Consider the following 24,538-nt stretch of genomic DNA (forward strand, 5'->3'; position numbering starts at 1 on the left):
GCAACCGCCTGTGAGAAGTGGCATTGGATCAGAACCCAAGTCTTCTGACTCCACCAGCTGTCCCCATACAGTATGTGTTAATAAAAGCCATCACATTAATTTTGTGTTTATATGAAAACTGATTTTAAAAGAAGGAAAGAATAACAAAGGAAAGATCCATTAGTTGGTATAATAGAATTAATAGAATCTCCAGCCTGGGCATTGTGGCTCACACCTGTAATCCCAACACTTTGGGAAGCTGAGGTGGTTGAATTACCTGAGGTCGGGAGTTGGAGACCAGCCTGCCCAACATGGTGAAACCCCGTCTCTACTAAAAATACAAAAATTAACTGGGCGTGGTGGCACACGCCTGTAATCCTAACTACTCAGGAGACTGAGGCAAGAGAATTGCTTGAATCCAAGAGGTGGAGGTTGCAGTGAGCCAAGATTGCCCCTATGTACTCCAGCCTGGTCGACAGAGTGAGACTTAATCTCAAAAAGTAATAGTAATTAATAGAATCTCCTTTTTGAACCTACCAATATATATGAAATTATCTAGATGCCATCCCCCTTATTTCAAGAAACACAGGTAAGTTATATTTCATTGTAGCATGACTAGCTGAATAACTTCAAAGTATTTACCTGCTTAACTGCATATCAATAAGGAATGCAGAGACAAAGTAACAATTTGAAAATGAATCAAGTGAATTTGAGAATATTTGAACTAGTAAGTCATGAAAAAATGCTGAAGCATGTTTTCTAAGTTTTGCACTGATCTTGCATGAATACTTGTACATTTAAACTGACACTACTTTCTTGTTGATTTAAAAAAAAAAAAAAATTGCCAAGTGCGGTGCGGTGGCTCATGCCTGTAATCCCAGCACTTTGGGAGGACAAGGTGGGTAGATCACGAGGTCAGGAGTTCAAGACCAGCCTGACCAACATGGCGAAACCCCATCTCTACTCAAAATACAAAAATTAGCTAGGTGTAGTGGCACGTGTCTGTAATCCCAGCTACTGGGGAGGCTGAGGCAGGAGAATGACTTGAACCCAGGAGGCGGAGGTTGTGGTGAGCTCAGATCGCGCCACTGCACTACAGCCTAAGTGAAAGAGCAAGACTTCATCTCAAAAAAAAAAAAAAAGCAAAAAATATTTGCTATAAGCAAACTGTTCCCAAATTGAGTTGGCAAAAATTTCAAAGCGTTACTTTATCAAAACAAGTTTTAATGAGACTTGTATGTATGAAAAAGAAAATGGGGTGGGGACAGAAAATTGAAACATAAAGGCTTCCATCTGTAGAAGTGTGCCTTAGCCTTGCAGAAAAAAGAAAAGAAAAAAAAAGCAGTAATTTCACCTTTGGAGACCCCGTCAAAAAATGCTTCACATATGTCTTGTTTAATCCTAACAGCCGTATTAGGCTAGTGGTATCACTCTTATCTTACAGGCAATTTAACAGCCTAGGGAAAGTTAAAAGATTGGTCCCAGCCTCCCACAAATGACTGCAGAGCTGAAACTCAAAGCCAAATTTCTTGAGTGCCTGAAAACCCAGGGCCTCCAATCTGTCTGGAGATCTTGGGCCACCTCTGGTTCTTGAAACACTTCGGGAGGCCGAGGCAGGCAGATCACCTGAGGTTGGAAGTTCAAGACCAGCCTGACCAACATGGAGAAACCCTGTCTCTACGAAAAATACAAAAATTAGCTGGGAGTGGTGGTGCATTCCTGTTATCCCAGCTACTTGGGAGGCTGAGGCAGGAGAATCGCTTGTACCTGGGAGGCGGAGATTGAGCTGAGATCAGGCCATTGCACTCCAGCCACAAGAACGAAACTCCGTTTATTAAAAAGAGAAAAAAGAAAAAAAAAGGCCAGTTGGGGTGGCTCACACCTGTAACCACAGCATTTTGGGAGGCCAAGGCGGGCGGATCACTTGAGGCCAGAAGTTCAAGACCAGTGTGGCCAACATGGTGAAACTCTGTCTACTAAAAATAGAAAAATTAGCCAGGTGTGGTGGTAGGCACCTGTAATCCCAGCTACTTCGGAGGCTGAGGCAGAAGAATCGCTTGAACTCGGGAGGCAAGGTTGCAGTGAGCGGAGATTATGCCATTGCACTCCCGTCTGGGTGACAGAGCGAGACTCCGTCTCAAAAAAACAAAGTAAAAATTAAAAGTAAAAAGAACAAGAAGGCTGGCGCAGTGGCTCATGTCTTTAATGCCAGCACTTCAGGAGGACGAGGCAGGAGAATCTCTTGAGCCTAGGAGTTAGAGACCAGCCTGGTCAGTAAGAACAGTGAGACCATGTCTCTATTAAAACTAATAAAATGAACGAGGAGAAACCACTCACACACAATTGCTGCAAGTGTTAAATATTTGCATTTAACGACTTAATTAATGCTTAAAGCATGAAAATAGTTCAATATGATCAGGCTCTTCCAAGGTAACTGCGGGATGTACTCTTGGTCCACTACAACCTTTGCGGTCCTGTGATCACCAGGTTGGATGCTATCTTTCAATTTGTGGATTTATCTCAGCAACTGCATGTATAATTTGTGGGACGGTCAAGTCTAAATTTCGTCCCTTGGTGAATGTGAGCGAATCCCGAGCACCCACGCCCTCTGGTCGCCCCCAGCGGACACCAGGGGTCCTCCCGGAACTTGCGTCTGGAAACAACCTCCAAGGGAGCTGGGCCTGCGGACCAAGCCACAACTGCCGCACAGCCAGACTATGCTAGCGTCGCTCAGATGCTCGGGAGCCCGAAACTCCATGGCAACAGCTGTTCTTCACAGCTGAGGCTCACGTCCCGTCGCCCCAGCCAGACCACCCCACGGGAGCGCGCTCACTAACTCCCACGTGGCGGGGAGAGGCCTGGGCTGTGGGGCATTCCCTCTTCTTCAGAATCCTCATTATTTTTTAGTCATCGGATCAAGCGGGCACAGGGATATGTTTCTAGACCTTACGAACAATGGAGATAAAAAGGCACAGAGATCACAGGGCCCCCTGGGACAAACGCCCAGGGAGCCTCCGAAAGAGACGGTGCACTGCCCAAGAGCTCCTAGTGGGCGTCAAGCCAGGGTGAGATCCAGGCTGCACGCGCGGCGCCGCGGAGAGCACTCACGGGGACATTCGCCTGGCGCCCAGCAGCCGAGAGCGCGCGCAACTGCGGGTCCCGAGCCCCGCTAGGCCCGGCACGCCCTGCCCACCGCCAGGCATGCCCCGCCCCGCCTGGCACGCCCTGCTTAGCGCCCGGCACGCCCCGCCTCCCCCCGCCAGGCACGCCCCGCCCCGCCTGTCACGCCCTGCTTAGCGCCCGGCACGACTTGCCCCGCCCGGCACGCCCCGCCTAGCGCCCTGCACTCCCTGCTTTGCGCACGACACGCCCCTCCTGCCCGGCACGAGGCGCCCGGCGCCCAGGCCCCGCCCCCAGAGAGAGCGAACCGGCCCCGCCTTCCAGGCCCGGGCCACGCCTCCTTGGCAAGCGGAGGGACGCTTTCACCGTAGCAACCAGCACGGCGCCCACCATGGCTGAAGAAAAGGAAACTGCTGCTCCCACGGAGAAAGTTCTGCGGCTCCGGAGGGTGTTTATAAACCTGCTGGACTCCTACAGCAGCGGAAACATCGGAAAGGTGAGCGGCGGCGGCGGCCTGGAGCGGCATCCCAGCTCTCAGCTCACAGCCCCCGGCCCCCGGTCCGCAAACCCAGCGAGGGTCTGCGCTCCAGGGCGCTCTTGGGGCCTTTCTTCAGGGAGAGTCCCGCGTCTTGGGCACCACCAATGCTCCCTGGACCTCAGTCTGCACCCAGTGTGGACAAGGGATCCTACGTGGAAGCCCACGTGTCTGGAGATCACAGGTCCATCCCCTGTTCCTCCTTTTAATGAGAGGAAACTGAGGCTGAGAGGGAGGAAGGAACTTGCCCAAGATCACAGAGAGTTGAGGCCAGAACCTGGACAGAGAGTCCAGGTCTCCCGCCTCCTGCTAGGTTCTCTTTCCACTCCTCCATCGATTTTGAAGCGGGCAGCTAAACGAGAAAATAAATCAAATTTTTATATTGCCCGTGAAGCGTTTTTCATTCATCCATCCCTTCATATATGGTTTTTGAGCATCTGTTATGAACCAGACACTGTTTGGATCTCTGAGTTCCATTACATTTCCTCACCTTTCTCTGTCTTTAGCCCTGGAAAATGAAGATATTAAAAAAAAAAAAAAAAAAAAAAAAAAACATGATTTTATCAATATAATTCTGTCCTCTGTCCTCTAGAGCCTCAGAGGAATCTAATCTCACCCTGGACAGACTTCTCTGAGGCTAATGACTGCACTTTGGAACAGGAAAAATCTGCTTAAAATAGGATGAGGCTACAATATATACTATCTGTATTAGTTTTCTAGAGCTGTGGTAACCAATTGCCACAAAATGGATAACTTTATAAAACAGAATTTATTCTCTTACAGTTCTTGAGGGCAGAAGTCCAAGATCAAGGTGTCAGCAGGATTGGTTCCTACTGGAAGCTGGGAAAGAACTGTTGCATGCCTCTCTCCTAGCTTCTGGTGGTTGCCAATAATTCTTGACACCCCTTGGCTAGTAGACCCATTACTCCAGTCTCTGCCACCTTCTTCACATGCTGTTCTCCCCTGTGTGTCTCTGCGTCGAAACTTCCCTCTTCTTATAAGGACATCAGTTGTTGGATTAGGACTCACCCTATCCAGTATGGCTTCATCTTAACTTGATTATATCTGCAAAGACCCTATTTCCAAATCAGGCCACATTCACAGGTTCTAAGAGGACAGGAATTTGATGGGGTAGACACTATTCAACCCAGTATACCATCTAAAATGCATCCATCATAAAACAGAGATTTAGGGTGGAGCTCAGTGGCTCACACCTGTAATCCTAGCACTTTGGGAGGCCGAGGTGGGTGGATCACCTGAGGTCAGGAGTTCGAGACCAGCCTGGCCAACATGGTGAAACCCCATCTCTACTAAAAATACAAAAATTAGCCAGGTGTGGTGGCAGTCACCTGTAATCCCTGCTACTCAGGAGGTTGAGGCAGGAGAATCACTTGAACCCGGGGGGCAGAGGTTGCAGTGAGCCAAGATCACAGCACTTCACTCCAGCCTGGGCGAAAGAGTGAAACTCAATCTCAAAAAAAGCAAAAACCAGAGATTTAGGTATATAATATAGGTATATATATATATATGACATGTAATGATACATGATAAACAATATATATGTGTATTATATACCTGTATCTACCAGAAGGGACTCTAAATACATGATACATCTTCCAAATTATCAGAAAAGGTAGGAAAGAAGAAGCAGGGCCACAAACAAAACTATGACAAAACATTTTTAAAGAAAGGAAGCATTACCAAACAGGTGTAGTGTTTATCTTATTTGTGTTTTTCAAAAAAATACAGACATAAAGAAGATAGATGATATATCTGTACACAGAAAATGTCCCTGAGGTCAGGAGTTTGAGACCAACCTGACCAACATGGTAAAACCCTGTGTCTACTAAAACTACAAAAATTAGCTGGGCATGGTGGCAAGTACCTGTAATCCCAGCTACTCAGGAAGCTGGGGTAGGAGAATTGCTTGAACCTGGGAGGTGCAGGTTGCAGTCAGCCGAGATTGCACCACTGCACTCCAGCCTGGGAAACAGAGCAAAACTCCATCTGAAAAAAAAAAAAAAAAAAAAGGTGTCATTTAATCTAACTTACACAGGTTGAGGATCGAGCCAGAGAAAGTAGTTCTCAAAGACCATGGCAAAGGCACAGGTTCCAAAGCAGGAATAGGGTTGGCGGTTTTTGCAAGCACAGTGGCTAGGGGACATCGAACCAGGGCTTCCAGTGCCCACTTCTTCATTGGGTGCAGCGAGTAGTGTGCCCAGGGCCCATGAGACTTTTAGGGGCTCACAAAAAGTGTGTTAATTTATTTTGAAATCAGAAGGAAACAAATGAAATCTTAGAGTCAATGAATGTGTTTGACTTTGTAGCATGCAATCATGAAATATAATGTTTAAATTTTTTTTAATGGAGGAAGGGGCCCACGAAGGCCAGAATGTGGTCTGCTCAGCTCTTAAGCAGTGATGCACCCGTGGTCTGCACGCCATAGAAATGTATTCCATAGATTAGTGCAACACAGGCAAGCACAGAGGGCCAGGTCATGGATGGCCCTGGTCAGGAGTTTTGCTTTACTCTAAATTCAGTGGGAAGCCTTGAACAACGCAAGGGTTAGGGGTTGTGTTTTTCAAAAAGATACAGATATAGACTGGGCACAGTGGCTCACGCCTGTAATACCAGAACTTTGGGAGGCCAAGGCAGGCAGATCACCTGAGGTTTGGAGTTCGAGACCAGCCTGAGAAACATGGAGAAACCTCATCTCTACTGAAAATACAAAATAAGCTGGGCGTGGTGGCACATGCCTGTAATCCCAGCTACTCGGGAAGCTGAGGCCGGAGAATCACTTGAACCCAGGAGGCAGAGGTTACAGTGAGCCAAGATCACGCCATTGCACTCCATGCTGCGTGACAGAATAAAACTCTGCCTCAAAAAAAAAAAAAAAATACAGATACAGAGAAGACAGTTGGAAATCTGCGCATAACTCATTTATTTACGTATGTATAGAGACATGGGTCTCATTAACATTGCTCAAGCTGGACTCAAGTTCCCGGGCTCAAGTGATCTCCCCACCTCAGTGTCCGGAGTAGCTGGGACTGCAGGCTGTGTATAACTTTTGACTCCCCCAAACTAAACTACTAGTAGCCTATTGTTAACAGGAACCCTTGCCAATAATATAAACAGTCAATTAACACATAGTTTGTACATATAAGATATACTGCATTCTTACAATAAAGTAAGCTAGAGGAAAGAAAATGTTTATAAGAAAATCATAAAGAAGACAAATATATTTACTACTCATTAAACAGAATTGGGTCATCCTAGAGGTCTTCATCCTCCTTGTGTTGATGTTACATAGGCTGAGGCAGAGGATGAAGAGGAGGGGCTGATCTCAGGGGTGGCAGAGGTGGAAGACAATAAGTGGATAAGTGGATCCACAAAGTTCAAACCTGTGTTGTTCAAGGGTCACCTGTGGGAGGTGACATGAACATGATTGAGATTAGGAATGATGGAGAATCTAGGTGTGGTGGCACATGCCTACGGTGCCAGCTGCTCAGAAGGCAGAGTGAGGAGGATTGCTTGAACCCAGTTTGAGGCTGCAGTGAGCTGTGATCGCATCACTGCATTCCAGCCTGGGAGGAATATAGATGGTAGAGTAAAACCTTGTCTCCTAAAAAAAAAAAAAAAAAGAGGGAAGGGAGTTTATCTCCTTCCTTAATCCCCTTTTGATCTTGATTATTTTTTATAACAATGTATTTTATAATGATTATAGTTATATAGATATAACTATAATTCTTAGTATACAGAGATCTTTTTCTAGCAATCCTCCTGCCTTGATCTTCCAAAGTGCTGGGATTACAAGCATAAGGCACCACGCTCTGCCCAGAGATCTTTTTCAAAAGCTTTTCAATGACAGAATTTTCTAGTTGGGCCTTCATTAATCAGGGCCTTTCTCAAATTCAAGGTAATCACTGGATCATCTGCTCCAAGGAACATAGGAGTGAGAATATGAGGAATATGAGAGAAATGGAAGCTGTGTCTCTCGAGCATTGTTAGGCTTACAGCTCAGTTAGGCAATGCAATCCCAGCCCCATCTCCTTTTTGCTGGGCATCAATTTCCTCAACTGTGAAAAGGGATAATAAAATTGAATACATTTTAAAAAATTGAATATGTATGTTTGAGAGATAAATGAAATGAAAACATACATAATTTACTTGGGAGAAATATATTCCAATAAGAGGTGGAAGCTGGCAATCTCGCATGCTAACCTGGACTGTTTTCTATCAAAATAATGAGGTGGGACTTTCTGTTTATTTGGTTTTATTATATTTTTATTCCCAAGTTATGCTAATGCCATGATTATTTATATATGCTTAATAGATAAATTAAAATGATTGTTGACATATATAAGTAATTATTGACGTATAAACGAATGAAACTCTTAACCACTGCAGAAGCCACTTCTAAGGATAGCTTTTGGAAAACAAGAAAAGAAACTTTGCCAACTTCATTCTATTTCATTATTCAATACCACAGCCACTGGCCACGTGTAGCCATTGAACACTTAAATGTGGTTGGTCCACACAAGCCTGGGCAACATAGTGAGACCCTGTTTCTATAAAAATAAATATAAAAATAAAAAACTAGCCAGACTTGGTGGCAAACACCTGTAGTCCCAGCTACTCAGTAGACTGAGGAAGGAGGATTGGTTGAGGCCAGGAGTTTGAGGTTGCAGTGAACTATGCTTGCACCACTGCACTCCAGCCTGAGCAACAGGACGAGATTCTGTCTCAAAAAAAAAAAAAAAAATTTGGCTGGTCCAAATGGAGATGTGCCATCAGTGTAAAATGCAGATTGAATTTCAAATAAAAAAGTAAAATATCTCAATAATGTTTATATTGATTACATGGTAAGTTGATAATATTTTGGATATATTGCAATAAATACCACAGCATTTAAATTTTTTTTTTTTTTTAGATAGAGTCTTGTTCTGTTGCCCAGTCTGGAATGCAGTGGCACAATTTCGGCTAACTGCAACCTCCACCTCTCAGGTTCAAGTAACTCTCCTGTCTCAGCCTCCCAAGTAGCTGGGACTATAGGTGTGCACCACCACACCCAGCTAATTTTTGTCTTTTTAGTAGAGACAACGTTTCACCATGTTGGCCAAGTTGGTTTCGAACTCCTGACCTCAAGTTTCCCAAGGTGCTGGGATTACAGGCATGAGCTACCTCGCCCAACCTCACAACATTTAAATTAATTTTATCTTTTGTTTTTACTTTCTAAGTGTTGCTACTAGAAATTTTTTTTTTTTTTTTTTTTTTTTTGGAGACAGTATCTTGATCTGTTGCCAGGCTGGAGTGCAGTGACATGATCTCCGCTCACTGCAACCTCTGCCTTCTGGGTTCAAGCAATTCCCCTGCTTCAGCCTCCCGAGTAGCTAGGACTACTCAGCACAAGCTACCACGCCCGGCTAATTTTTTTGTATTTAGTAGAGACAGGGTTTCACCACGTTGGCCAAGATGGTCTCCATCTCCTGACCTCGTGATCTGCCTGCCCCGGCCTCCCAAAGTGCTGGGATTACAGGCATGAGCCACTGTGCCTGGCCACTACTAGAAAATTTGAAACTACGTAAGTTCCTGTAGTCCCAGCTGCTCAGGAGGCTAGGCAGGAGGATCCCTTAAGCCTAGGAGTTTGAAACCAGCCTAGGCAACAGAACAAGACCATATCTTTAAAAATAAATGAAATAGCCTATGTGGCTTCCATTACATTTCTTTATTTCTGCTGGACAACACAAACATCATCACTGGAACCCAGCTCCACCTTCTACGCAAGGAGTGCACTATCCTGAAACAAGTTGATTAAGCTCTCTGACCCTGAGTTCCTCATCTCAGGAACTCAGGGTAAAATGGGGAATTTTAATACTACCCACTTCTCTGGGAATTAAATCAACTTTAATAAGATGACAGTGTGCAAACCATTTGCTTTGCCTTGCTGGTCCCCAGCAAGCACTCGAGCAAGGTAAGTTTCTAGAATCATCATCATTCACTGGCTCCCTGACTCCGATTTGTTCTTACCATTTGGGAAATGTCTGTTTCCTTGCAGTTTCTATCTAACTGTGTAGTTGGGGCTTCACTTGAAGAAATTACAGAGGAGGAGGAAGAGGAAGATGAAAATAAGTCAGCTATGCGGGAAGCTTCCACAACCAAAGTGAAGGAAGGCACATTCCAGGTTGTGGGCACGCTGTCCAAGCCGGAGAGCCCGCAGCCCGACTTTGCGGTGGAGACGTACTCTGTAAGTCCTGGAGGCTCTGGCCAGGAGTAGACAGAGGGAAGAATCGCCTTCTGCTCCAATGCCTTGACAACTTGTTTTACTGTTTGCCTCCCCTCCCCTCTCTTACGCAGGCATGGCCAGATTGAGGGAATGGCTTTCGCCTGTGTTGGAGATTTGCCTTGGAGACCCCACTTTCAATTTCAGGCCAAAGCAAAGAGTTTAAATTAGATAGTTTTGGAAAGGTTGGATCTAATTTGGACTTTCAGACTCATACAATTCTCTCTCTAGCATATTCTGCCCTGCATTATCCAAGATGAGTCTGTGCCATGATGGGCACCATCTGTGAAGAAGAAATAGGCCAGGCACAGTGACTCATGCCCATAATCTCAGCACTTCGGGAGGCTGAGGTGGGAGGATCATTTAAGGCCAAGGGTTCAAGACCAGCCTCAGCAACATAACAAGATCCTGTCTCTATTTTATATTTATGAAAATTTTTTTTTAAAGAGAAACATCCTTTGGTAATGCACCACTCAGAAATAATATACCATTGCGATCTCTAGAAACAGTGCTCTCTCCACATGACAAATCCAACACAGTCCTAGTCCTGAGAAGTTTAAATACCCTCAGAAGGAGTGGCTGTCTTCTTCTCCCAGGCCACCTCCTCCCTTACCCTGCCTGCTACTCTCTGGAGCCTACCATACAGCTTTCCACATGCTCTATCCTGGAACAGCCTTCTTTCTTTTTCTTTTTACCTAACCCATCTTATTCATCCTTCAAGACTTGTGTCACTTCCTCCAGGAAGCCATTCATGATTCCTACTTCTCCCTCACTTGCAGTTTGGATTCTGAGCTCCCATATCATCCTTTGCCTGGCTAGATCATAATGCTTTTCACACTCATTGTTATCACCTGTCTATTGTAAGGTCCATGGAAATGGACTGTCAGCTTCTTGAGGGTGGAGACAGTGACTTGTTTATCCCCGTGTTTATCCATGTGTCTGTGGCACCTAACACAGCCACTGCTACAAAGTGGCCTCAATAAACACTTGTGGAATGGAGAAATGCATCCCCTGGACATCTTTGGGACCCTCCCATTCAGCCGCTTTCCCTGTCTTCTGTGTATTCTTTCCCGTTCATCCCCCTCTGTCTTCTTACCACTGGCTTCTTCCTCTCCACCTACACATATGCTCACATTGTGTAATGTAATGTAAAACACTTCACTTGGCCTCCCTGCTGGCCACCAGCCTCTTTCCCTGCCCCTGGCCCCTGCCACCACTGAACTTCAGAAGGAGACCAGCCGCATTTGCAGGCCTCACCTCTTCACCCCCCTATTCACTGGTCTATCCAGTGCTGGCTGGCTCTGCCCACAACACTTTGCAGGAAATGCCCTGGCCGGTGTCCCCAGCAGTCTCCTGACTCCCAAGGGCTTAGCTCACCTGGCTTCACAGCAGCAGCCTGGCTTCCCGAGAGAAACTGGCCTTCCTTTCTGTGCCTCGGCTCTGCACTGACTTCCTAAGCACCCAAGCATTCCTTCCCAGCTTCTTTTCTGGCTCCTTTTCCTCTTTTTAACCCTTTAAAAATGCAGTTTTCCCCAGAGCTCCCTGCTTTCCTGTAACAGGTTGCCTTCCTAAATCTTGTCCAGCCCTATAGCTTCAGCCCCCCACATAAGCCAATGCTGTCATCATCTGTCTGCAGCCTCCAAACCCAGCTGCCTCCTAGACCTGGTTGTCCTGCAGGCATTGTTAAATCAACATATCCCAAATCATATTTATCAGGCCCCCTACAAAACTACTCTTTGTACAACTTTGTACTACTGATTTTTATTAAGGGCCTTGCTATCTCTATCAGTCAGGGCTGTCTTGAACTACTTGTAATAGAAAGCAGAGGTGACCCCAACTGGCTTAATAAATAAGGAAATTCACCAGCTTATGTAGCTAGTGGCCCAGAAGTGGAACCAGCTTCAGGGCTGATCCACACGCTCCAGCCCTTCATCCTGCCCCTTCCTGGGCTCAGCCCTCCTTGGAGGATGACTTTATCTTCAGGCTGGCAGCGAGGCTGCGACAGTTGAAGGCCTTAGTTCCTACACAGTGACACCCTGGCAAGGCAAACTTCCAGAAGGTCTCGGAGAAAGGAGGATGGCCATTGCCAGCAGTCCCTGGTAAGCATCTCTTTGAGTCTCACTGTCGTGAATGGAGTCATTGTCCTTTTCCGGAGCTAGTCACTTACCCTTAGATCAATTAGTCTCATCCTTTAAGCTAAAAGAGGGAGTTAAACTCCCGCAGGCTGAGGAGTATCTGAAGCAAAATTGAGGTTCTGTTGGAGAAAGGGAAGAGGAAACAGAAGTTTGAAGACAACCAATAGTGTCCTTTATCCCATTTATTATGCGCTTGCCTTCCCTCAAAGCTGAAAACCTCAGAGAGCTGTGGGCTCTTCGCTTGTCCTTCACTCCTGAATCCTGCTGGTCATGGGGTCCTCGGCACATCTCTTTGTCCGGTGTCATCCCCTCCTTTCCATTCTCATAGCCATGTGCATTAGTTCTGATCTTCACTGTCTCTCACTATTCACCTGAATTTGATTCTGTGAATGTTTCTTGAGCACCCCAATGAGCCACAGAGGAACATGGAGCTCACGGCTTGGCAGGGACTCTGCAGCAGTAAATGTGGGGACAGAGGCGTGCACAGAGCATCACCCAAGGCAATCTGAAAGGGGCACCTAAGGAGTTCTCAGTCTTATCTAGAGAGGCAGGAAAATGAGGCTTCAAACCCCTCCCTGCCAAACAGATCGAGGCCTCCTATGTTTGATCTTTAGATCTTGTAGCCTCCATTAGCGCAAAGTCCTGCAGATGGGGAAGTTTGGGATCTACTGGAGATGGTGGGGCTGAGGCTGCTCTTCCATGGTCGAGTGGAGCTTACGAGGCAGGTAAGGGGGGAAGGAAACACCATGCAAGGGGGAATGCCTGGGTAAGTGTGTGGTGTGCTTTGGCATAGAAAGAGCATGGGTTGGCCAGGCACGGTAGCTCACAGCTGTAATCCCAGCACTTTGGGAGGCCAAGGCGGGAGGATCATGAAATCAGGAGATCAAGACCATCCTGGCTAACATAGTGAAACCCCATCTCTACTAAAAATACAAAAAATTAGCTGGGCATGGTGGCATGTGCCTGCAGTCCCAGCTACTTGGGAGGCTAAAGCAGGAGAATCGCTTGAACCCAGGAGGCAGAAGCTGAAGTGAGCCAAGCTGAGAGGGAGCCACTGCACTCCAGCCTGGGTGAGAGTGAGACTCCATCTCAAAAAAAAAAAAGCGTGGCTTATAAGGAGCCACAGGGAAGAAACAAGGTGGCAGAAAAGGTGAGAGAGTGCTTGCTTCAGCAGCACATATGCTGAAATTGGAATGATACAGATAAGACCAGCAAAAAATAAAGCAAAGGTGAGAGATAGGTGAGAATGGAAACCGTTAGCCTGCTCCAGGTTATGAGAGGTGCTTCTACCTGGCTCAACAAGCCACCTGCTATTCCACGAGCTTTCTGGGCTCTGCCAGGTGAGCTCGTATTCACCCTTCCAACCCAAGTCAAACATCTTCTCCTATGAGGCATAATCACGTGTTTCCCTTAGTCCTTTGAACCTCAGATATACCTCTATGGCAGCCCTTTCCCACTTTGGGGCTTCTGTGTCTAGCTGTACAAGTTGCACACTGTACAGGAGTGCCTGGCTAAGGGAGTGAGTAGGAGCTGAAGAGCTGCCTGGTATGTTGGCTGCCCTGTGCCCCAGAGTCCACCCCTTCTTACAATTTTTTCATCAAGCAGGTTACCTTTTTTCTCATTTGTACAAAGGCTTCATGTGTGCTTGGTTGGGCCCTTGTCTACATTAGACCGTGATTATGTGGTATGTCTTCTCAATAACACACACACACACACACAATGCTCCTTAGTATCATCAGCTATATATTATTCAGTTTTGTCTCTGTCACTACAGTCAAAAGCAGGGCCCACAATGTTTGTTGGGTGAACAAATGAATGCAGAAAAATTGTCACTCAACATCGGGTCTGGATGACCATTCTCTTGAAAATGTGGCTGTTTCGTCCTAAATAGATTCAGCCATAATTTGACACGTGTGCATATTTTTCTATGGACACCACTCACACCTGCTTTTACAAGCTGGAAACATAGATGCTGTATCTTCTTTCTCTTGGACCACATCTAGAATACACATCTTCGAGTCCTTGTATTCTCTCAGTGTTTCTTCTTTTCTTTCATGTGTCATTTCTGGATCTTGATCCATCCTAGGTGTACTGGGAAGGTAGTGTCCTTTCCCATTGTCGTGCTATTGGTAAAGTAAAAATCAGTGTTTGGATCAAGATTGTCAGTGGCTTCCCTCTTGCACACTGAATTGAGAGAAGGAACGGAAAGGCTGGTGATATGGGTCCAGTTCTTTCTCCCCCACCCCCAAGAGAGAGATTGAAGTTCTAACCCCCAGTATTACTAAATACAGCCATATTTGGAGATAGGATGTTTGCAGAGGAAATCCAACCAAATGGAGGTCATTAAAGTGGGTCCATCATCCAGTATGACCAGTGAGCTTGTAAGAAGGGGAAATTTAGACACAGACAACACACAGGTAAAACACCATGTGAATATCAAGGCAGAGATCAGGGTGACGTATCTTCAAGACGAGGAATAGATTGCCACCAAACTAGCAGAAGCTATGGGAGAGGCAGGGAACAGACTCTCCCTCTCAGACCTTAGAAGAAACCAACCCTACAACACCTTGATCCTGGGTTTTTAGCTTCTAGAACAGTGAGACTTTTGTTGTTCAAGCCATTCAGTTCATGGCACTTTGTTACAACAGCCCTAGAAAACTAAGGCAGATTCATTCAAAAGGATCTCAGGAACAGGACTGGAGAAACTAGCAACCTAGTACATGCTGTTGAATTTAACAAGGACGTCATTGTTAAATTGACAGGCAGATCTATCATCTCCTAAGGAAAGACATCAACTTCCCTTTGTTCTTCAATAAAGGGAAGAGACCCAGCTTGTTCTAAAAGGTTCTGCTTTAATACAGTTGGTCAAGGAACTGCGGAAAACAGCTGGTGTTCAGGACAATGGTAATAACAACTAATGCAAATCCTGGTTTGGAAACGCAGGGTCCTTCTATGGTTCTTAACGCACTCAAGGCACCGTACTATTGGGAAGCCTGCTGGTATTCATGCATCAGGGAATGACTAGTTAAAACACAGTGATCACTGGCTAGCACGATGACTCACACCTGTAATCCCAACACTTTGGGAGGCCAAGGCAGGTGGATCACCAGAGGTCAGGAGTTTGTGACCAGCCTGGCCAACACGGTGAAACCCCATCTCTACAAAAAAGAAAAAAAGATTAGCCAGGCATGGTAGCACATGCTTGTAGTCCCAGCTACTTGGGAGGCTGAGGTACAAGAACCACTTGGACCTGGGAGGTGGAGATTGCTGTGAACTTGAGATCGTGCCACTGCACTCTAGTCTGGGTGACAGAGTGAAACTGTGTCTCAAATTAAAAAAAAAAAAAAAAAAAAAAAGATCACCAAAGTTACTTCCATTTAATATATGAACTTTACATTTTTAACCATTAAACGTTTCTGTATTTTTTAAATAGTTGCAGCTGTCAACTGTAATAAGGTACCTTAATCTAGAAAGAGAACATCTTGAGAATTCTAAGACAATCCACATTCATCACTCATCAGCACTTGTGAGTGATTTGTGATACATAATTGCTCAAATAATCTTGCATAGAGCTTGAATTAGTTTTAAATGCCTCACTCATTTCTTTCAGTGTGTTCTAATTCTTCCCTTCTGAATTGGGGTTTAAACACCATGCAGAAATAATACCTGAGATTATTATGCAATTTTTAAATCATCTGTTCCAAGTGGTTTTCATAAACTTCTTTGTTACTTGAGAACTACACACAGAAGAGAGTCACAGTTTCATTTCAAATAGAAATCCTCCCGCAAGTGTTTTCTGTGGGACTCTTCAGCGTAGCAGATCTCTTTTGAAAATTGTCATTTCATCGAAATATTAAGGTTACCTTGTTAGCTTCTTGCCGCAAATGGCTGTCGATTTTCTTTTTCAGGCCATCTCCCGAGAAGACCTTCTCCTGCGCCTGCTGGAGTGTGATGTTATTATTTATAACATCACTGAGAGCCCACAGCAAGTGGAGGAAGCCATCTGGGCCGTCTCTGGTCAGTGAGGTGTACTCTTCTATCTCCAGGGATGCTGTTGTAGTGCTGCTTACTTTACCTAATAGTCATCTATGAACACTAGGCTAAGTAGGGCTAGAAAAAAACTGATCTGAAACTTCAGACCAGTCTCTGTATCAGACCAGTAAACTGGTATGAGACTTCAGTTCAGTCTCATGGATTTCTTACCTAAAGTATGGGCATGGTGGCACGAGCCTGTAGTCCCAGCTACTCAGGAGGCTGAGGTGGGAGGATATCTTGAGCCCAGGAGTTCGAGGCTGTAGTGAGCTATGATCATGTCACTGCACTTCAGCCCGGGTAATGTTTCATTTTAAAAAGATGAAACTTTTTTTTAATGTTTAATGCAGTCTCTGGTCAGTGAGGTGTACCTAAAGTATGAAATCCATGATAATAATATGCTTGTGGATAGATATTTCAGAAGAACAGAATATTTTTAATTATCAAAAAATTCTAATTCTTTGGGAGGATTATTGAGACCAGGAGTTCAAGACCAGCCTGCAAAACATGGCAAGACCTTGTCTCTACAAAATAAAATAAAATAAAACAAAATAAAATAAAATAAATACGTAGTTTTTAAATGAAGCATTACCCAGTCTGAAGTGCAGGGACATGATCAAAGCTCACTATAGCCTCGAACTTCTAGGCCCAAGAAATCCTCCCACCTCAGCCTCCTAAGTAGCTGGGACTACAGGCTCATGCCACCATGCCCAGCTAATTGTTCTTTTGGTAGAGATGGGGTCTTACTATGTTATACAGGCTGGTCTCAAACCCCTGGCCTTAAGCAGTCCTCCAGCCTCAGCCTCCCAAAGCACTGGAGTTACAGGCGTGAGCCATGATGGCTGGACAAAACATTTAACTTTTAAAATTCAACCTGACTCGTTCTGTAGGCACTGCTTAAGGAGGTGGGGTTGAACGTACTGGGGAGATACAAAGATAAGAAAAGCGTTATACACCAAGGCACAAGTCATCACACAAGAGACAAGGCACACAAGAGAAACTTTAACGCAACAAAGTGGGTGTGCTCACAAGAGTTATGTCTAAGAGCCCCGTTACTTTAGGAGGGGAGGAATTATTTCTAACTCTAAATATTTGATTCAATTCAACAAATGTTCCCTGACGGCAAAGGTCAGGGAAGGCTTGTAGAGAATGCTTGTATTTTGAAAGTGCTTTGAAAAATATAATGAACTATAAGGCCCTCAAGTCTAAAAGAATGAAGTGGTGTTTAGCAAGGTGGTGCTTTTTTGATTCATGCTCCCCCAAACCAACCTCTTTGTTTTTTTTCAGACAAGATCTTGCTCTTTCACCCACACTGGAGTGCAGTGGCACTGCCTTGGCTCACAGCAGTCTCTGAGGCCTCCTAGGTTCAAGTGATTTTCCTGCCTCAGCCTCCCGAGTAGCTGGGATTAACAGGAGTATGCCACCATGCCTGGCTAATGTTTGTATTTTTAGCTGAGACGGGGTTTCCCCATGTTGGCCAGGCTGGTCTTAAACTCCTGACCTGAAGTGTTCCACCTGCCTTGGCCTCCCAAAATGCTGGTATTACAGGCATGAGCCACAGCGCCCAGCCAAGCAACCTCATTTAATACGTCAAAATGCCTCCATTGGTGCCTACTGATTGTGCTTTTCAGACTTTAACCACTGACTTCCTGCTGTGACAGATGGGCATCAGCCTTTCTTAGGACCACCCTCTCCCCCTCAAGGGAACATAACCTTTTCTCAAGCTTTGATACTGCATTTCCTTTCATGAGCTTTAAAATGTAGAGTGTTTTACTGCTTCCTCCTAATAAAGAGGTTCAAATAATCAAGAAAATTTTACTTCTCTATTTAGAGGAAAAGTTTTAACTGAATTACTTCGTTTTTGGGATATACAGTGTTTGTGTCTGCAAGAAAGTATAGTCAGAGATCCTTCAGTCTGTCACCAGAGTCACCTGGGGGGTATGGGGTTGGTAAGGGATGAGGACTTTGTCATTTTACCTGATGCACATTCTTAGATTCTGTTTTTCTTGCAATGGATATGTATTCCTTTTTTCTTTTTTTAAAAGGTACAGTCTCATTCTGTCACCCTGGCCGGAGTACAGTGGTACAGTCATAGCTTACTGCAGCCTCAAACTCCTGGCCTCAAGTAATCCTCCTGCCTCAGCCTCCCAAGTAGCTAGAATTATAGGCATTCACCTAGCTATTTTTTTTTTAATTTTTTGTAGAGATGAGGTCTAGCGATGTTGACCAGGCTGGTCTCCAACTCCTGGCCTCCAGTGATCCTCAGCCTTCAATGGTGCTGGGATTACAGGCATGAACCACCATGCCCAACTACGTATCACTTTTCATAATGTTTTATTAAATTATTTTTAAATGTTTTAGACTTCTCCTACCTTGCCTTTTGCAGATACTATGGAAGGAAGGCAAGATGACAGAAGAAAGAGGAACACATTATTAGAAATGAGAGAAAATATTTGCCTATAGATGAAGGTGTATTCAAAGGGGGACGAGCAGATCATTTTAGATCTATTATAAATATCATAAATAAAAAAGGATAACCCAGTTAGAGGACCGCAAAGTGTGCCAAGTAGTCACAAAATAGGCCAAACTGAATCTCCGCAGAGCAGAAAGGTTAAAAGAGCAAAAATAAATTGAAGAAACAATTTTTGGTATTAGAATAAAAATAGAAACAAAATTGACACTTAAAGTTTGGATTAATACATGATCATAGTGGTGTTCTTAGCCGTAATTCAGTAACACTTTCTCATTTTAGGGTAGAAATCCATACATTTATTAGATCCAGGATATCAGCATTTCATTTTTTTGCTTGTTTAGGGAATTAGCTCATGATACTAAAATCATACCATGACAGCTGCATCACTTAGCCCCTCTGACAATTAAATTAGACCTCACTTTACAGCTTAGATACTTTTCTCTTTTTTTGAGGCAGAGTTTCGCTCTCGTTTCTTAGGCTAGAGTGCAATGGTGTGATCTTGGCTCACTGAAACCTCTGCCTCCTGGGTTCAAGCGATTGTCCGGCCTTAATATTTTGAGTAGCTGGGATTACAGGCATGCACCACCATGCCTGGCTAATTTATATTTTTAGTAGGGATGGGGTTTCTCCATGTTGGTTAGGCTAATCTTGAACTCCTGACCTTAGGTGATCCACCCGCCTAGGCCTCCCAAAGTGCTGGGATTACAGATGTGAGTCACCGCGCCTGGCCTATATTTTTCTTGAAAATTATCCATCATGAAGAATATTTTAATGGAATCCCTTAGCCAAATACATTCAAGGAGATTCAATGCTTAAATGTGTAGAGAGCCTTTCTGCAAAGCAATAAACCCTTTGGAAATCAAATGCTCATCTTTCTGTTTACCTCTATCCTAAATACAGATCCCTTCAAGTTGTTGATAACCAAACATTTCTGCCTTATCAGTGATCTCCACTACAGCCCACAGCCCCAGGGGTGGAGTGGGAAGGGTGGGCACACCCCAAATTACTTCCTTCCACAGTGGCTTTCACTGAACAGCGTTGCCTTATGGGAACCCCTAAGCGGACCTTACCTTCTGATGTGGGGCCTCTGCTGTTCCATCCCCAGCCTGCTCCCTTTTCTGGGCAGCTGGCTAGGTGGCATGGTGGAGACAGCACGGGTCTGGCAGCCAGACAGCCTGGATTGGACTCTGTGCCCCAACACTTCCCTCTATGATCCTGGGCAAACTGTGCCTCAGTTTCCACATCCGTAATACAGAATACCTCTCTCGTAGTGAGAGGAATTCAACAAAGCCCGTGAGTTGTTCTAATTCATGTCAGCTATGATCCTTACTGTCACCAGCCCTCCCAAAAAGTAAAAGCACATGGCCAGAGGCCAGAAACCAGGAAGGGGCCACAATTTTGAGCTCAGCTCAGAAAGTATCAGGCAACTGATGAGCATGGTGGAGAGAAAGGGCTGCAGTGGAGAGTGCTGATGAGGCGGAAATGCTTGGTTCTGAACAACCTGTATTTCGGATACAGGTGGTGAGAAAGGAGGGGGAATTTGAAGAACGGTGATGGGAACAGGTCAAAGAAGCATCAGAGGTAACAGCACCCTGGCGTTAAGTGGCTCCTACTGGTGACTAATAGTACACGTGATTTAGAAAAAAATAAGTCGTGCCTGGGTCCGAATAACCACTCTGCTTTTTGGCCCCACAGCACTGAATGAAGAAGTCAGCCACTTTGAAAAGCGGAAGGTATTTATTTTACTGTCCACGGTGTTGACCTGGGCAAGATCCAAAGCCCTGGACCCCGTAAGTAGAGCATTAGCTTTCCTTTAGGTAACATTTCACCCTTAACACCTTGTAATCTGTGTGCAGAGGGAGCTTCCTACAGCGAGTTGTGTATTCTCACACTCCTGAATCCTATTCCATAGAAAACACCCAACAGAGTTCATTGCCTCTAAACACATTCAATTCTAAGGGATTCCATTGTTTTATATGCCTCTAAGAAAGAAAAATATACTGCCTATGAAACTATAGCAAAGCTTATTTATCACTTATACTTTGTATTTTAAACATATTGAAAGAGCTCTCTTTTAGACTTACTTAGACCCATATTGCTGTCACGTAACGTTCTTGTGCATGCATTAAAAAGAAAATATAGGCTGGGCTCAGTGGCTCACGCATGTAACCCCAGCACTTTGGGAAGCTGAGGCGGGCGAATCACCTGCGGTCAGGAGTTCAAGACCAGCCTGGCCAGCATGGTGAAACCTCATCTCTACTAAAAATACGAAAATTAGCCGGATGTGGTGCTGGGTGCCTGTAATCCCAGCTACTTGAGAGGCCGAGGCAGGAGAATTGCTTGAAACCCGGGAGGCGGAGGTTGCAGGGAGCCAACATGGCACCACTGCACTCCAGCCTTGGGTGACAGAGTGAGACTCCATCTCTAAATAAATAGAAAATAAATGTAAAATATAGTGATTATAGTGTTCCCCAAACTTCCTCATATTCAGACTCTATCTCTGAATCACACCACATTCTTTTTCCACACAACTTAATATAAAACCTGAATCATGTCATTTATTTGTAGTACCTTCCTATAAAGTACATGGTTATTATGTTGCAAGAGAACGTGAACCACATTCTTCGAACATTGCTTATTCTCTTGACTAATGTCAAATTGACATTTGCTGCTCTGTTCCCGTGCCTTTGTGCCTACGCACTACCTTTCCATTTCAGTGCTGAATCACAGTGTACTCTTTCAAAAGGCAGTGAAATCAACTCGAGTAGTACCTGCCTCAACTTGAAGTGATAACAATAGCAACAGTATGTTCAAGGTCACCGAGTCACCCGTAGCGACACTGCCAGTGCTCCCTGGCTGACCACAATGATAAGCCATTGATTCCAGATATGTTCTAATTTCAGAAATGATAATATGAAAAAGTGCATGTTACAGTCAGCGAATATTATATATAACAAGGAGATATTTAGGGATTCATCACACTTATTGCATCAAATGGTTTGTAGTTGTTTAATTGCCTCAGTCCTGGTAGACTGAGAACCCCTTGAGGGCAGGGGCCACAGGTTTCATGCTCTTTCCTTGTGAAGTTTACTCACCTACTTTGGATGCCATCACCTCAAGGAGCAGGCCCTGGTCATTTTATTCCTGTTACAATCCCTTCCTTCAGAGTGTCCAGCTAAGTGTCCACTATAAAATAATTGTGAATTGATGGACTGGCTGATCACTATGCTAGCGTCCTGACTGACTGTCCCAACCAAGATAAGCAAAATAATGAATAAGTCCAATAGCAGACTTCAGGAATGGCTGGACCCAGAGGATTCAACAGTGTCCTCAACGCTCACCAACTCTCTCTCTTTCTTTTATGGTTTCTTCTCTACTCTGAGTAGACTTCACTCTCTAGTAAAGCCTGCCCCTCCTTGTGGCTCCCAGCAACTCCCAGGTAGACATCCGACAAGCTTCGATTCCCTTTTCCCACTGTAGATCATGTCCCATCCTAGGACTGGAATGTGTGTTTGGGCAGGTCTTCAGTCATGAGCCTAACCTTGAACTAGTCCCTGTGGCCAGGGGCATGACTAGCCAGACCTGGGATCACATACCCACTTAGACAGCCAGAGATGATCAGCCCCCTGCACTGCATGGACTGAGTGGAGAAGAGAAGGGTCCCCAAAGAAAACATGGGGCAATGGCTCCTGTGTTAGCTCCTGTGTCCTTTTGGCATGCCCTCCTCCTCTCACTGTGGTTTTAGTTTGCATTTCCCCAGTGACGAATGATGGTTTTCAAAGTCGGATTTATGAAGATATAATCAATGTACTAGGCCAGGTGTGGTGGTACACGCCTATAATCCCAGCACTTTTGGAGGCCGAGACAGGAGGATTGCTTGAGGTCAGGAGTTCAAGACCAGCCTGGATAACAAGGCAAAACCTCGTCTCTATAAAAAATACAAAAATTAACCAGGCACGGTGGCGCATCTGTAGTTTCAGCTACTCAGGAGGCTGAGGTGGGAGGACCACTTGAGCTGCGGAGGTCGAGGCTGCAGTGAGCTGAGATCACGCCACTGCACTCCAGCCTGGGTGATAAAGTGAAACCCTGTCTCAAATAAATAAATAAATTTACTGTTTTATAGTCCTGAGTTTCCACAAATGCATACAGTTGTGAAACCACCACAGCAATCGGGATACAGAACACTTTCATCATTTTCAAAACTTCTCTACCTCATGCCATACACAAAATCAATTCCAGGTGGATTACATAACTAAGATTAAAAGGCGAAACTGTAATCTTTTTTTTTTTTTTTTTGAGACAGAGTCTTGCTTTTGTTGCCCAGGCTGGAGTGCAATAGCATGATCTCGGCTCACTGCAATCTCTACCTCCAGGTTCAAGCAATTCTCCTACCTCAGCCTCCCAAGTAACTGGGATTACAGGCATGTGCCACCACACCAGCTAATTTTTTTGTGTTTTTAGTAGAGATGAGGTTTCTCCATGTTGGTCAGGCTGGTCTCGAACTCCCGACCTCAGATGATCTGCCCACCTTGGCCTCCCAAAGTGCTGGGATTACAGGTGTGAGCCACTGCGCCCAGCCACAAAACTTTAATTTTTAAAGAAAAATTAAGCCTGGCACAGTGGCTCACGCCTGTAATCTCAACACTTTGGGATGCCGAGGTGGGCAGATCACTTAAGGTCAGGAGTTTGAGACCAGCCTGGTCAACATGGTGAAACCCTGTCTCTACCAAAAAATACAAAAATTAGCTGAGTATGGTGGTGCACACCTATAGTCCCAGCTACTCAGGAGGCTGAGGTGGTAGAATTGCTTGAACCTGAGAGGCAGAGGTTGCAGTGAGCAGAGATCACTGCCACTGCACTCCAGCCTGGGTGACAGGGTGAGACCCTGTCTCAAAAACAAAAAAAGGAAAAATAGTAGAACTGATGGAGGATTCCTCAAAGAAGACAAAATGCTGCTAAATACTTTTTAATAGAGAAATCTACCTGCAGTAGGATTAATGACGTAATAAATAATATTTGTGTTTGAGATTTGCTTCTAAATAATCCAGGAGGATGAGGAAGTTAGTGGGGGTACAGATAGAACAAGACCAATCATGCAAAACAAGTTTATTCCCAACAAGTCTAATTGAAGGGGGTGTGGCAGAAGGAGATGTGGCATCGTTTGAAGTCAGAGTGAGCTGAGTAACACTTGTGCTTGCAAGCAACGGAATCCAGCTTGCTTGCTTGCTTTTTTTGAGATGGAGTCTCACTCTGTCACCCAGGCTGGAGTGCAGTGGTGCGATCTCGGCTCACTGCAACCTCCGCCTCCTGGTTCAGGTGATTCTCCTGCCTTAGCCTTCCGAGTAGCCAGGATTACAGGTTCATGCCACCACACCCAGCTAATTTTTGTATTTTTAGTAGAGATTGGGTTTCATCATGTTGGTCAGGCTGGTCTCGGACTCCTGACCTCATAATCCACCAACCTCGTGATCCACCCACCTCGGGCTTCCAAAGTGCTGGGATTACAGGTGTGAGCCACCACGCATGGCCAAATCCAGCTTTCTTAATCAGAAAGACGGTATGTTAGAAAGACATAAACAATGTCTTACAAAATCCACAGTCAGAGATGCCACTGGGCATCGAGGGCTGGGAGCCAGGAGGAACTCGGTAAATCCTCCCACACTTTCCTCTCTGCTTCTGTCTCCTTGTCATCGCCACAGGAAGTCTTTTTTGTTTTGTTTTGTTTTGTTTTTAGAGATGAAGTCTATAAAACAGAGACCTCTAAAGAAGGGTTTCCTCTGCTGGACTTACTAGGGTTGGCTTTTGAAAGGAGAGTTCTAGCTGGACTCTAAATCGTAATCCCTGTAAGATAAACTTGGGATGGGTAGACGGAAGGTGAGCTGCAAGGACTCCTGGTACTTTCTTTTTTTTTATTTTTATTTTTATTTTGAGACGAAGTCTCGATCTGTCGCCCAGGCTGGGGTGCAATGGCGCAATCCCGACTT

At 45.1% G+C, this 24,538-nt stretch overlaps 1 protein-coding gene across 1 annotated transcript in view; it reads left to right on the plus strand.

The window, feature by feature from the left end:
- The first annotated feature begins 3,464 nt into the window (after positions 1–3,464).
- Positions 3,465–24,538, plus strand: part of AK7 (adenylate kinase 7) — an 87,200-nt gene continuing 66,126 nt past the window's right edge. The window contains exons 1-4 of the mRNA XM_012471269.3: positions 3,465–3,595; positions 9,690–9,878; positions 15,958–16,066; positions 20,250–20,344. Of these exons, the coding sequence (XP_012326692.2) occupies positions 3,491–3,595; positions 9,690–9,878; positions 15,958–16,066; positions 20,250–20,344 (498 nt within the window). The 5' untranslated portion in view covers positions 3,465–3,490. The remainder of the gene's footprint in view (positions 3,596–9,689; positions 9,879–15,957; positions 16,067–20,249; positions 20,345–24,538) is intronic.

Source organism: Aotus nancymaae, unplaced genomic scaffold (assembly GCF_030222135.1).
Source record: "Aotus nancymaae isolate 86718 unplaced genomic scaffold, 86718_ANA_hifiasm-v0.15.2.pri h1tg000011l, whole genome shotgun sequence".
Taxonomy (NCBI): domain Eukaryota; kingdom Metazoa; phylum Chordata; class Mammalia; order Primates; family Aotidae; genus Aotus; species Aotus nancymaae.